We start from the raw sequence: 14,399 nt of genomic DNA, 5'->3' as shown, positions 1-14,399 counted from the left end.
AAAAAGCATGCCCAACCGACAACTGAGCAGAGGATTTCTACCTCAGTGTAAATAGTGACTTTGTAGCCTAGTCAGGAACATGCTCACAAGACTCCAATGGCACGTTCCCTCCTGGCGTTCACCAGGAGTGGTGTTCTAGGCAGATATACTCAAGAGTCTCTCCAGGTGTCATTGAAGAACAACATGGGCTTCTTGTATGTGATATTTTCATGTGTTGCTCTTCGATTGCAGCTCCCACAACTCCTTAAGAGTCTTCACACAACTGCCTGATTTGTCCATTCACATCCCTTCTTGATTTATCTAGACAGCCATCTTTCAAATTCCTTATTGTGTGTGAACCTTGAGTGGGAAATCACAGCCATTGCTTTTATCATTCATGGCTTGGAGCAACAGAGCAACTGAGCTTAGGCAGGCCCAGTAGAATTTCTGGTGTTTTTGTCATTGAAGGGCAAACCTCCATGCTAAACTGCACGCTTACATCCAAAGGTCCCTTCCTTTTCAGCAGCCGAGTGCCATCTTGCAGTGGAGGTTATTGTTGAAGAAAAACAAGTCCAAATCTCTTGTCTTGCCTGCAGAACTACTTCCATGGAGAGCGGACAAACAGAAGTACACACACACACACACACACACACACACACACCCCACACACATTGCTAGACTATAGAACTTGGGACCACACCATATAGTAATGGCCACCAGCTTGAATGGCTTTAAAAGGGAAACAGGCAAACTCAAGGCGGAAAAAACTATCAATGACTGCCTGTCAAGGTAGCTGTGTTACTTCCAGTATCTGGGGAAGCATGTCTCTGAATATCAGTCCTGAGTGGGAAGAGTACTGTTGCACCCATATTCTACTTGTGGGTTTCTCATGTGCTTCTGGTTGGCCACTCTAAGAACAGAATTGTTTGGTTTTCTTGGTCTGAACCAACAGGGCTCTTCTTAAGTTCTTATGAATTCTGGCCTATATCTGTGTATAAACTTGACTAAAAAATTTTTTCTTTTCCTTTTCTTTTCTTTCTCCCCACCCTGGGCCTCATTTCCTCTGTCTTCAGTTTCTTGGAGTAACAGAACTAGCTTCCTATTGTGAGGGTTACTTTCTAAAAAACATGATGGTCCTCATAGAAAACGAAGCTTTCAAACAGCTGCTGTACGACAAGAACGGAGACTCGTCTGGCCAAAACGTACTACAAGATTTACAGAGGACGTTGGCATCACGGATCCAGTCGATTCATTTGTCGTCTTCAAAAGGCTCCATTGTATAAAGTTCAGGAAGAGCCTGATGTTTCTGACGGGGGGTTGGGGAAGCACCACAAATGAAAACGTTGCTGGTGCAGTTTCTTAAGAGAATATACAACACTATTTTTTTCCTATGGGAGTATTACATTGCGGTTGTGGGCCAAAGGTGCTGTCACTTGCTTGAAACTTCCTTTGGGCAAAAGGTTATGGTACATGTGACTCCTATGCATTTTTGGAACTACAAGGATGTATTGCTGTTCTGTGAATTGCTGTTCAGATTCTGGACGCGGAAGTGCTGTCATGCAGCTAATGCCAACTGAAGCTGGGCCATGCACCCGTACGTAGCAGAAGCCCGTCCTAGACCAAGAATGCCACGAAACAATTATTTGACAAAACCAACACATCAGGTTGTTTTTGTAACACAGTGTCATACTTCTTCTTCTTCTTTTTGAGACCTGCACTCTCCTTGCCCCATAGTCCATTGTATTGTGCATTTGAGAAACATAAGATCTGGTAGTATGGCGAATTTTTAGTGATGGGAACTTTTAAAAAATGTTCATTAAAAAATGGGGTGGCCTCTTAGGGTTCCCTCCCACTTTATTTTCTTAAGCTCCAAATTTTGTTTTCAACGTATTTGAGAATGTATGTTACATGTTAAGTTTGGGGTTCATTTTTTTCTAATTTTTGTTTTTTTTATGCTAAGATGTACACTGTGTGAACATACATCTGAAAAGGTTCTGCTCATACGCTTTACTTTTAAAAGTGGTATAATCTTGCCCCCAATGGCTCACGGTTACACCAAAGAGGTGCAATACCAAGGACTCAGTAGTTGGGGTGGGGAAAATTGCATGCTAACTGTGGTTTGGGGTTTAAAACAGCAATGAAATTTTAACATGCATTTGCATGGTAACGGTACCTGTGAAATGTTATGTTTGTGCTTAATTTTGCCAAGAAAAAGAAAACAATGCAATGTTAGTTCTTTGTCAAACTCCATTTGTGAAATATATTTCAGAGTTTCGTTTTCTGGGGGTTCACAATTCCCATGGAGAATAATTTTAGAGAAGATGATTTGTAGTTATTATATGAGAGAGGTCAATACTGGGTCAACAATTCATGGGAAATGTTGGTATTTTGCTACTGGGAAGAGGTTATGAAGAAGATGATTTATTTTAATTATATATTAAATATGTACTATAGACTGATTCCTTGCCGTATAATGAGAATGTGTAGGTTATGTGCTCATGGAAGCCTGTCGCAGGCCTCAAGTTGTTTAGCAGCATATTTTTAGCAAGTCGAACCTATTAAGTGCCACACAGATTCCTGACCATTTAGTTTTGCGGGGACCACAGTAAAAGATCATTTCCATCAGAATGTTTATCAAGCTACCTTTTCCTTGATGAAGTTGTGTCAATTTGCTTGCCCTGCCTCGCCCCACCCTGTTGTGCCCCGGGAAAATTATGTCTGGTTCATAAACTTTGGAAATTTTCATAATGCCAGTTCAAAGTAAATCCTAGGTCTTTTCTATAAGGTGCTAATTCACTCTGACAGATTTTTTTAAATGTTCAGGAATCCAGTTTGTTTTTATATTGGACAACAAGAGAACAAGGGGCTGCTCTGTGGCTCTAAACGTCAAATCCTCCTTTTTTTGTTTTATACCATTCCTGCAGCAACACTGCAAAATTGCCTAAACTACCGGTAATGTTACAGAGGCACAGCATGGCAATTGAATAATGGAGTAATGCTCACCCCGGACCCATTGTCTGTAATGGGCAACTTGGCTTACTGTGAATTTTGCACTGCAGTGCTGACAGGGACAATAACCTGACCAGTGTGATTACTGTTCCCTTGGGTGCTTCCTTGCCGTGCTTCCTTGGTCACCGCAAACAGCCGTACACAAGGGATGGGTTGCTGTAACCTTTCTATGACATTTGAAGGGCCTCCTGGGTGTTAACTGCTGAGCTGCCAAATAGTGAGTGTTGGGGATCAATGCAGCAGGGAAAAGACTCTTGAAGGATGTTTTTCACAAGCAATACCAAGAGTCATCATTGGTGAATGTTGTTAATATGGGGATAGTAAGCAGGGGTTGTTGGTTGTTGTTTTTTTAAAATTGAATGCATGTTCTATTCAATGCAACTTGGTTGTGCAATTTTCAAATGCCAAAAGCAATTTTATGCTTTATGGTATGTGATGCAAGGCCACGGTCAAACTGTGGCTTCTTGTAGGCCATCATTCAGCATTAACTACTTGTGAAAACAACCAGAGGCTATTGCTACTCATAGACCAGTTCAACTCTAATAATATAAAGGGCAGCCGACCTGGCAGCCTCCATACATCAGTGGACTACAACTCCCATCAGCCCTAGTCAGCATGGCCAATGGTCAAGGATGATGGAATTTGAAGTCTGCTGACATCTGGATGGCACCACATTGGCTACCCCTGACCTAAGGCATACTTTTGTAGCTGAACTGGGTGGGGGAATAGAGGATTATATTCAACTGAGTTTTTCCCATAGCTTTTGAGTTCATTGGGTCTGCTCTGAGTAGGACTAGCATTGGGCTACAACCCAAGTTGTAGTCTTGGCTATTAATTTAGAAACTATATAGCACAATGGTTTGGATCTTAAGATAATGGAAGAAAGTTATTCCCTCCCAACTGCCTGCACCCCATCCTACATTATTCAGGAGGTCTCCTCCTTTGCAGAGGGCTGCAGGCAGGAGTGGAAATCTAGCTCAAAAAGACAGAAGGCCCCCAGCAGGAGATATGAAGCGGTGGTCAAATTGGGGCCCCTTGCAAGTCAAACCTACACGTTAAGCACCTCAGCCAAGAGACAAGCCAAACAAACATATGACTATATAAAAAAAACTGAGGTGTTCTAAAGTTTGCTGTAGTCTGTTTAATGGTGTGAATGTATGTAAAAATCTTTTGATTAAAAATGCCATTTAAAAATAACTGAAAATTAATTTTCTAGGTATTTCAATTTCATTCTGTTGAGCTAACAGAAGTAAACGGTTAAATATGGAAAACCTGACAGAAGTAAGAAGTTAACACCGGGACCTCAGTAATAGTTAAGTGGGCTGGGACTGTTAGGTAAGCTGGCTGTAAAGGTGAATGGGAAACCTTCCTTGTGTGGAATTTCCTTTCTTAGGATTCCAAGCCAATGATGGGGTTGCAAATGGAAATGATGACAAGAAGTGATCGCTTCCTTGCTACAGCAACGCCTTCTACTTTTGGTTATCCTTCCAGATGTTTTTGCTGTGTTCTTCAGAAAGAAGATTGAAGCAGGTCTGCCATGTCCCTCAAATGTCTGAGCTTTACAGGTATATCACTGTCAATGCATCTTGGATTAGTGTCATGGAACCATTTTAGGTAACCTCCCCTCCTCTCCTCACTCCCTCCTTCCTCACTTCTCCCTCTATATCTAAAATCCCTCCATAGATTCCATCCCTTATAGCATTCGAGAAAGGGTCTTAAGGATACGGTATATGATTCTGAGTCGGTGAAGTATTGCAGTGCGATCCCCAGAGGGCATCATGTGAGAGTGAGGCTGTGATTTAGCTGAAACCAGAACACAAGCCTTGCTGGATCAGACCCGTGATCCGTCTAGTCCAGCCTCCTGATTCCCACAGTGTCCAGCCAGATGCTGCCAGGAAGCCTAAAAGTGAGCCACGAAGGCAGCCGTCCTACCGCATTGTATACCCCTGGCACCTGGTATTTAGAGGTGCACTGTTTCTGAAAGCGCACACCCATTTAGCTGCCCTAGTTCGTAGACTTTGACAGGCTTATCCTCCATGAATGTGACTCATTTTTCTATTTGCTCAATTACATAAATATCAAGAAATGAGTAAGCAATCCAGTCATCTCCCCACCCCCAAATAAGCCATATAATCCTAGCTGGGGATTGTTATACACTTTTTTTATTTAAATAATTAAAGGTTTATTGGCATGAACATGTACAGAATAAAAATGATGGATATGGCAAACAAAAATAAATGTAAAAGTAGAAAATAAAACATCGATACAGAGGAGGGGTAAAAAAGAAATCAAATCTAGCACAACGATATGAAACATTCTTTGTCTGAAAGATCAACTGTTGGGATTCTTGAAACTTTTCTTTATCATATCTATCCAGGTGGACTGTTTGCTGCATCTTAATGTTTATAACCAAGTTTTATATCCGATATCTAAATATTTCTCTGAATTTCTGACTCACAGTTAATATTTCCAACAGACCCTTATGCCTTTAAGAGAAGTGTAGGAAGTATAAAATCAGTGGGTGCAACCTTTACCCTATGATAGAGATACATAGCTAAGAAAGCCTGCACCTGCACCTTTTGAATATATCTTAATTACACAGTTCGTAAATGTTACCATTTCATCAGCTTCCATTTAGCTCTTCTGCAGTGTGATCCTATACCTGCCTGTTCCAAAGTAAGTCCCCCTGATTTCATTGGGGCTTACTCCCAGGTAGGTGGGTATACGATTGCTGCCTAACTCACCTCCAAAAACCTAAAAATGACTCTTTTCACTAATAAGTTGGTAATCTTTCACTCTCCCCAGTTTTTCCTAAAATTTCCTTTAGGCCTCTGCAGCCAGCTCCACAATAAAACAGCTCTCATCTTCCTTTTCTGTAAATTATTTTAAAATGGTTAGGTAGAGAACTATCCTTAGGTATGACTCTTAAAGGGTGATATTTTATCTCAAGAGCCTAAAACAGGGCCTTCCAGGTAGAATCACACAACTTGTTCTGTATTTCAGAACTTTTCTATATCCTTTTATAAGAGCTAATTTCCATATGTTTTCCAGTAGGAAAATGATCAGTTGCCTAAGGATTATAGTGTGTTAGGCAAAGCCGTATGGTGAAGTTTATTGCCCATAGACTTGAAAAACTGAAACAGGATCATAGGCGGCCATGTGTCATGTGTTTGTACTGAAAACAAACAAACAAAAAATTATTCAAAAGGAATAAAATCTGAAGCGAGAGAAGGAGGATGAGGGCTGGATACAGAATGCTAACTGCACTGGACAATTTTTTGAAAAGGTGACCATGGTGACCTTGAAACATTTTTTTCAAAGACAGGTGTAATATTTATAGAGCAGTGAAGGCAGGTTTGGAAGGACCCTCACTGTGTTCAATGCTGCTTTGTTTTGTTCTTTCCGGGGTCAAGGGGAAACAGCTATGGCAATGAATTGGCTAGTTCCAATGACGTCACCAAAATACAACCACAATCCTGTAACTTTCTTTTTAACATGCTGATGGAGAAATGTATATGTGTGCCAATAAAGTTACATGTGTGACAGACAGCTTAAAGAATAAAAAGGCAGGCAGTCTGCATGGAAACAGGGGAGGGGAAAGCTGACAAGCAAATAACAAGGACATTCTTTTTGTACAACTTCATAAGCAAGGACACAGAACCTGCTGTGACTCCTCTTCAGATGTTACATCTGCCTTTGTTCTTAAAGATGTGAAATAGATCAAGAGTTTCTAAGGTAAAAAGGGAGATTGGTAGTCGGGAGATCTTTACATCAAATATTATCATAGTCCCTGAATAAGTCACTTAGCTGTTATTTATGGGGGTTTAGCGGTTTCCCATTTGTCCGCAGTGCCTGTTACAGAATAATTTGCTCTCATTCTGATTCCAATAACTAATCCAGGGATAGGGGATCTCTGGCCCTCCAGATATTGTTGAACTGTAGCTCCAGTCATCCCTGTCCATTGGCATCCTCATTGAGGCTGATGGCAATTGGAGTCCAGCAACATCTGGAGGGACATAGGTTCACCATCCCTGGCCATAGATGGAGGAAATGGAATAGGGACGTAGAGCACTTCCCTCCTCAGGCTGCCAAGCCCCAACCTTGTGCCTGTTTTCTCTGTTAGAGAAGTAGAAAGTGTTGCATATGGACATCAACATGAAATGAAAATTCGGCTTTAACAGAGTTTAAATAGTTCCATTGTGTAGGCTGATGTGAATTTGTCTGAATGTACTTTTCTGATCAAATTTGATTGTCTTCATTCAGGCCACAATCTTTTATCCAGTAAGCCCCATTGAATTCAGTGGGACTTACTTCTGAGTAGGCTTGCATTGTCACCTTTCTTCCTTTAGTACTGATACATTCCTATTGAAAGGTCTGTGGGAACATCAGCTACACTCTCCTTAGCACTTTTCTGAAGCATGTGCAGAAGAATTCTTCAGTCTTCTAAGAAATAATGTGCGTGTAGAAGTATACACATGCTGGGGAGTAAAAGAGGAACATGACTGTATCGTTTTATTTTGATTTCTTTTTTAAAGTCACATTTGAGCCTGAAAATGTCTGGGTTTGGAAATGATTGGAGCGCCAAAGTACACCTAGTAATGACAATCCTAAAGCTAAAGTCCAGTATATAATGTTATATTTTTAGGAGCATGCCCAATATATTTTAAATTTACATGTAGAAATATGAAGTGTGAATGCAACAAACACAAATTACATACAGTGCAATCCTATACATGTCTATCCAAAAGGAAGCCCCATTGAGTCAACTGGGACTCACTCTCAAGTAAGTGGGTCTAGAACTGCAGTCATATGCCAAGTTATCTGCTAATTGCACTCAATGGCAACCCCATGTTTGCCCCTCTGTGTTGGCCTGAAGCCAGAAATGGAGAGTTTGTGGCCCTCCAGAGTTGGTGGATTCCCATCAGCCCCAGCCAGCCAATAACCAGGGATGGTGAAAACCCTAATCCAGTCACATCTGAAGGTCACAGGTTCCCTATCCCTGCCTTGAGCTTTCAAGCTACTAAAATCAAATCCAAATTTTGAGTCATGGCAATGTTTATTCATCCTGCAACCCTTCTTTGGGGGATAAATTAAATATCCGGCCATTTATTATTCTGGGTTCCTTAAATGAATCCTTTCTTTTTTTACTTTCCGTTCAACTGTTAAAACACTCGCCACCCCCCACCCTGCACACACATATACCCTTGGCCAAATATTCCCGTCTTGTGTTTCGGCTGCCCACAGGCCACAAGCCACTTAACATTTGTGCCACTTCAAAGTAAACAGTCTGTGAACTGCAGCTGTTCTCTTTCTCAATAGTGCCATTAAGCGTTGCAGTATAGGAGCCCCATTAAGTTTCCTCCACAATGAAACCATTATGTAAAGGCAAAAGGATCTCATAACCCAGTTTGTTTTGTCAGAAACCTGAGGCTAGCCAACTGCCAGAGAACACAGGCATTCTTCAGGTTCAGTGTGGGTAACTTTGAAGGTAGCGTTCATCCCCCCCACCCGCCACTCACCCACCCACCCACCTTTGCAACAGCATCAGGTCTTGGCATGCCAGTTGCTGAAGGCAACACCTTTCAAAGACTTTATACCATTAAAGTACCTCTGTTTCTGCTCTCTCCCCTCCCCCCCTCTCTTTTTAACTGGAATAGGTTAAAGCTGTCAAACTAAAGCGCTTGCCAGATTATCACTGAAGTAGTTACACCATGCTCAGCAAAATTCCACAGAGACTGTATTTATTTCCTGCCTTTAACTTCTGTGTTGTGCTGTGGGATATTAAACTCCTTGTTGTGGCTGTATTCCAAATTAGGGTTTCGTCTCAAAATGCCCCCTTTTTTAAAAGGACACAAAGGAGCTATGAAGTTCACTTCCCAGGGAGTTCTGTAGAGCAAAGATGCTTTGACAATGTGATCAGCTGAATTCCGTCTCCATTGTTCCATTGGCCTATTGGGGGTTCAGTTAGGGATTTCACAGTGCTGCGGTGAAATTCTCTTTCATGAAAATGTACTGAGCAGTACTGTATGCATGGTTCTCTGGAAGCTTTTCCCAACCTAGTGGCCTCTGGATATTCTTGGACTCCAACTCCAATTACTCCCAGCCAGTATGGCCAACGGTCAGGGTCTATGGCAGTTGTTGTCCAATATCACTTGAAGGGTAGAGGTGGGGCTAGATCACTAGTATGTTCCGTGGAGGTGAGGATTATTTGTATTCTGTTGGGTTCTATGAAGTTGTCTGGTGAGCTATCTAGAATTCTGAGAAACTTCTGTTGTACAAAAAGACCTGTTTGACTACGTTGCTCTCTGGAGATAAGTGATACCCTGTTTCAAGGTTCTGATGAATGGGTGTATAGTTCTATTAACTCAGGGGTGTTCTCTGACAAAGATACAGGGTATTCTTTATTATGTATCCATTTGTCTGTTTGTCCGCATGCACATACATGAGTTCTAATAGATAAATACAGGCAAATAAGTAAATTGGGGGGGGGGGGATATAACCCTTCCTGGCTTTCATTCAGGTTCATTTACACAATGGCAGAGACTTAAAAGCTCCTGAGTCCTAGAACAGTTGTAAGTCACTTTGGATTGCCTTGGGCAAGATAAAGCAACTGATAGATTTAAATAATAGTAGTAGTAGTGATGGTGGTGATGGAGAACCTGTGGTCCTCCATATGGTTTTGAACTGCAACTGAGGTTGATGGGAGTTGGAGACCAATAACAGGTACCCTATCCCTGTCTTTGAAGAAGGCCAGGCCAGTTGACTCTGCTCATGTTTTAAATATTATTCTTCACTCCTGTTCTGTCTTTGCTAGCAAATTAGTTGTGGCAATACTGTAGAGGTGATCAGAATCTGCTTCTTGACAGCAAGCAATGAGAAAAGGTTGTGCACCTTTTGAGATCTCTGTAAGGCCTTCTAGCCACCACAAAGTAGCCTGGGATCAGCCCAGGGACTGGGGGCACATGCTGTAAGTTCCCATGGGCTCCTATGGGAGGAAGCAGGGTATAAAAATAACAGCAGCCACAACAACATTATGATGATTAACGCACTAGATGAAATTGTGACTGGCAAGTTCATCGTTTGATCTGCTGCCTGCTAGAGATAGCCACTTCTAAAGTTCCATTTCTGCCATGAGGTCATACGGTTTGCTTGAGCTGGCCACCTCTGAACACCTAGCCTTGATTTTGCTGTACTTGCTTCAGTGGCCTGATAGATAAAGGAGTTGGATTTGAATCTGGGAGATCTGGTTTGAAGTTCTGTCTTCTGTCGTGGAGGCATGCTGTTCCCTTGCACAAGGCGCGATCTCAATGCCTGAGTTCCCTGAACCTACCTCACTAGCTAGTGTGACTTGTGCCTATTGGGGCATAGCCAGTGTTTGATAGGTGGGCGCCTTAAACTCCACCCCAACAAGCAACCCTTTGGCCATTCAGAAGAAGCACAGTACATGTGCATGTGGTCCTATCTTGGTCTGGCAAAATGCCCAGAGGAAGAGGGTGGGCGTTACACTGCCAGGCATCTCTGCAGGGCCATCACTTGCATTACAATAGTAGTTCCATGTGTATTATTCAGTTGTGACCAATCTTTTTTGATGATCACGCCACCAAATCCAATCTAAAACTGAGATGGTGCCACATCCCAAATGAATGCAGCTGTTTCACCTTCATCCCACTTACGACCCAGTGTGGTTTTGCTTCTGGGCCTGATGAGATGAAAAGTGTTGGAGAAGCAAGCACAACTGTAGATAAGGCTTTTTGCTGTGACCTTTCCAGGAGTGCCACACTTCCCTGCTACCCATGCCACAGGTTGCTCAGCTGTGATGGTTAATGGGTGATCCTTCATGATTTGCAACTTCATGAACTGATTTGCAATCAAGAAGGAAATTCTGCATTAGCCATATGGTGGCTGTTTGTTCCTTCTGTCTCCCAAAATACGACCTGTGAACACACACCAAAATTGATGTCCTGTGCGCACGCGCGCTTTTTTTAAGTGCATAGAAAATCTGCTGGTGACTAGAGCTGTGCTGCTTTTCAGGGGACCTGGTTACTTTTGGAGCAGAAAGCACTGGGGAACTGTTCTATAATCTGTTTGTTTTCAGATTCATAGAGCAGATAGGGCAGGGATCAGCTTTAGATGTGTATCAACCCAGAGCAAATGTAAGTAAACTCCAAACAGATCCCCCCTCACCCTCAAAATCTCTCTGTAACTTTCCTAATCAGCTCAAAACTCAAAAATGGTTGTTTCAAGCTGTCTGTTCTCTGCACCTTTTGCTCTAATGGGTCGAATTCGTTTCACACTTTATTCCCACCTTAGCCAAGATGATTCTCATCTGTCATGAGGTTAGGTCCAGCTTCTGTGCTTAAATTTGGGAGAGGAGTGGGGGACATTGGGGAATGTCTATGGAGGAGATAAACCCGAGTGGTTTATGGAAAGATACAATTGTTTTTGCCAAGAATGGTGAAATCATGAGTGTGGGTATGTTGTCACAAACCACCTTGGAAGCTGCAAAGGCAGAATGTGTAGTTGTTCCCATTAGTTTGGGTTTCCTGAATGCGGCTGATGCATTTTGGCATCTGAAAGATGAATTTCCCAAATTCGACAAAATGTTAGCACCTGCTGTTAGGGATCAGTCAAGCCGTGTCAAAACTAAAAGGAATAATAGGACTGCATGCCTTAGTCATCTCTTCCTCTATGTCATAGATAGTCTGTGTGAATACAGGCAAACAATGGCTGTTACAGGAAATTATGTGTTCCAGGGAGACTGCCTCTCAATTACAATTAGCTCGCCCTGATGACAAGCACTAATTAGCCATGATACCCAAAAGATTTATCTTTGTGCAACACTTGAATATCCACAAATATTTAATACAAAACTCTAAATAGGAATTGGTATATCACATGCACATCATAGATTTAAAGCACATTTATACCATTTTAACACTCATGACTTCCCTCAATAATCCTGGGAACTGTCTTGTCATTTATCCCTCACAGAGCTACAGTTCCCAGCATTCTTAATGGGCTATTATTGTTCCCAGCATTCTTTGGGGGAAGCCATGTACTTTAAATGTGTGAGCTCCAGTGGAAGATTTCTGCCCAGGCAGAGTGGGGGCCAACTTCATTTGAGCCCAAAGTGGTGGCAAATAGTTAAAACTCCCCTTCTCCCTGATTCTGGTCAGAACTCCCTGGTTCTGACCTGATTTCAGGCCCTCCATACTCGCTATTGGTTACAGAAAAAACAACTACTCAAAGGCAACTTACATCACATCCTTAGATTTTAATCCTAAGAACTGTTTTCTAGCATGTGGGAAACTGCAAAGCTTTCTTCCAGGTAAATATGTTTACTATTTTGGCATGCAGGTTATTGAGCAGTAATGTCCACTGTGCAGATGGCAATCAAGTAGAGGCAAATTATTTGGAAGACGGCATTATGAATAGAAAAGGGGTTTTTTCAGATAGTGTAATGGAACAAGTTTCCTGCACTAAGGAAATAAACATGCAAGGACAGCAATTTATTTTACTCATCCCTCGGAAGCAGATAAAGAGGATGCCATGTACACAATGCCAGCAGCCTATCATATGAATGTCGGTTTGCTAATACGCTACCATTTTGACGTTAGCATTGAACTGGCTTTTTTTAACTGTCAAAACAAAAGGTTTTGTTTTCAGCATAATATTTTCAGTAGGCGGCATGGAGTGAATCACATATGTTCAATCACGCAATTAGATGCTGAAGGTCTCATGTAATTTTCCAAGAGCGCACCTTAGAATATTTTAAGCACCAGTCTTCCTCTTGCTCATTCTCTTAAACCCTCTCAACGAGATTAGGATCCATACTTTTGCCAAATGTAATTTTGCAAATCTGTTTTGCACATTGTATTAGACGCACAGCAACATTTGAGACAAGCAAGTTGTCATTTTAATTGTGTTACTCAAAAACTGGCTAATCTGATTTGCTCTTCAAGCGTAAAATCATTAGCTCTTTCCCGGGAGCCAACTGTACGTGACTTGGTTGATCTAAAGCCAAGAAGCTGGTAGCACAAGAAGATAATTGAGACAGGTTTAACTGATACTATACAGTCATTAAAAGATGAATCCTGCCTCCCATACAGATCTTCTTATTACTGACTTGACTTGGAGAGGGATAGGGCTCATAGTAGGACAAAATGCATCACCATCACATAAAATCTCTTTAAATTTTCACAGTTCTGTATGAATTCTCAATTAGAATTAGAAGTTTCAATACAAAAATGTTTTATATGTCTTCCAGATTGTATGGCATGTTCTGGGACCCCGCAAATTTCTGAGCCATAAAGCCCATTGCTCTCTGCTACACTAGAGGCCACTTTGCACAATTAGCCATTGAACTCTCCATCAACCTCTTTTGCTTATAATTTCAAGAAGTAGAGTGCGAAGAGCCCTGGAAAGATCAGGGGATCTTGATTTAGCACTTCTTCTCTGTGGAATTAAAGACCCTTGAAACATTATCTGAACTGTGTGGGTGTGAGCAAGTTAGATGAGTACTGCTCTACAAAGTTTAAATGACACCCCCCCCCCAAATGTGGGCTGTGACTGAACTCATGGGTCTTTCCCATGGAAACTGTACTCACCTGGTATGATTTTCTAGGTTCTGTATCCTTGGTCTAGAGAAGAAATTAAAAGGTATGGAGTTGTTAATGCAACTTGCCTGGGGTCCAGTATTGGTATTTCTCTACAACAGCCTTATGGGACTTATAGTTCATAACATCTGAAGGGCACAAGGTTGAAGAAGCCTGGTGTAGGAGACTCTGGAAAGTCTTATGTGTGTATTTTGACTTGGATAATAACCCCTAAGTGCTGGTCAGTAAACAAGCCCTGTGTCAAATCTACCCTAATGCCTGGGTAGGTACATACACAGAGCTTATTTGTCCCATCCTGTCTCGCCCTAAAACATTCTGCTATAGTTTCCTGGACATGTTAAATTTTTGTTCCAATTGACCTGTTCCTGTGGCTGTTTTCAGAAGGAGCAGCTACTCTGCTTTCCCAAATATGTCAGATTCAATAGGGGTCCCCTCATTGGTTCTGTCTCCTTGCCTGCCCTGGCTGAATTCCCTGGGCCTGAGTTGGCTTCATCTCCTAGACCTGTTCAGGGGCCCCATGTCATTGAATGAACCCTACTCATGGCTTGATGGAGACAGTAAAAAATGCAAACATAGGTTTTGCCTGGTTGCAAACATCAACATTCAGGCCATAGGCTATTAAAATTCATGGGGGGAAACTGGGGCAAAGAAGAAAATGGAAAATAATAGGAAGGTCCTGTTTATGCCTTACAAATCCAAATTATATACCTCTTTTGAAAGGGATAGATCTTGATTCATGATGTGATTGGAATTTTCCCTGTATTATCCATACCAAATCAGGATACATAGCAATGT

At 41.8% G+C, this 14,399-nt stretch overlaps 1 protein-coding gene across 1 annotated transcript in view; it reads left to right on the top strand.

Annotated features, from left to right (window-relative positions):
* The window catches only part of ABTB3 (ankyrin repeat and BTB domain containing 3), a 221,929-nt gene extending 207,541 nt beyond the window's left edge, over nucleotides 1-14,388 (top strand). The window contains exon 17 of the mRNA XM_083401216.1: nucleotides 1,053-14,388. Within this exon, the coding sequence (XP_083257342.1) occupies nucleotides 1,053-1,262 (210 nt within the window). The 3' untranslated portion in view covers nucleotides 1,263-14,388. The remainder of the gene's footprint in view (nucleotides 1-1,052) is intronic.
* The last annotated feature ends 11 nt before the right edge of the window (nucleotides 14,389-14,399 follow it).

This window comes from Podarcis tiliguerta, assembly GCF_965153285.1.
Source record: "Podarcis tiliguerta genome assembly, chromosome: 10".
NCBI classification, from domain to species: Eukaryota; Metazoa; Chordata; class Lepidosauria; order Squamata; family Lacertidae; genus Podarcis; species Podarcis tiliguerta.
Note: the sequence above shows the minus strand (reverse complement) of the source record. Positions and strands in the feature narration are given on the sequence as shown.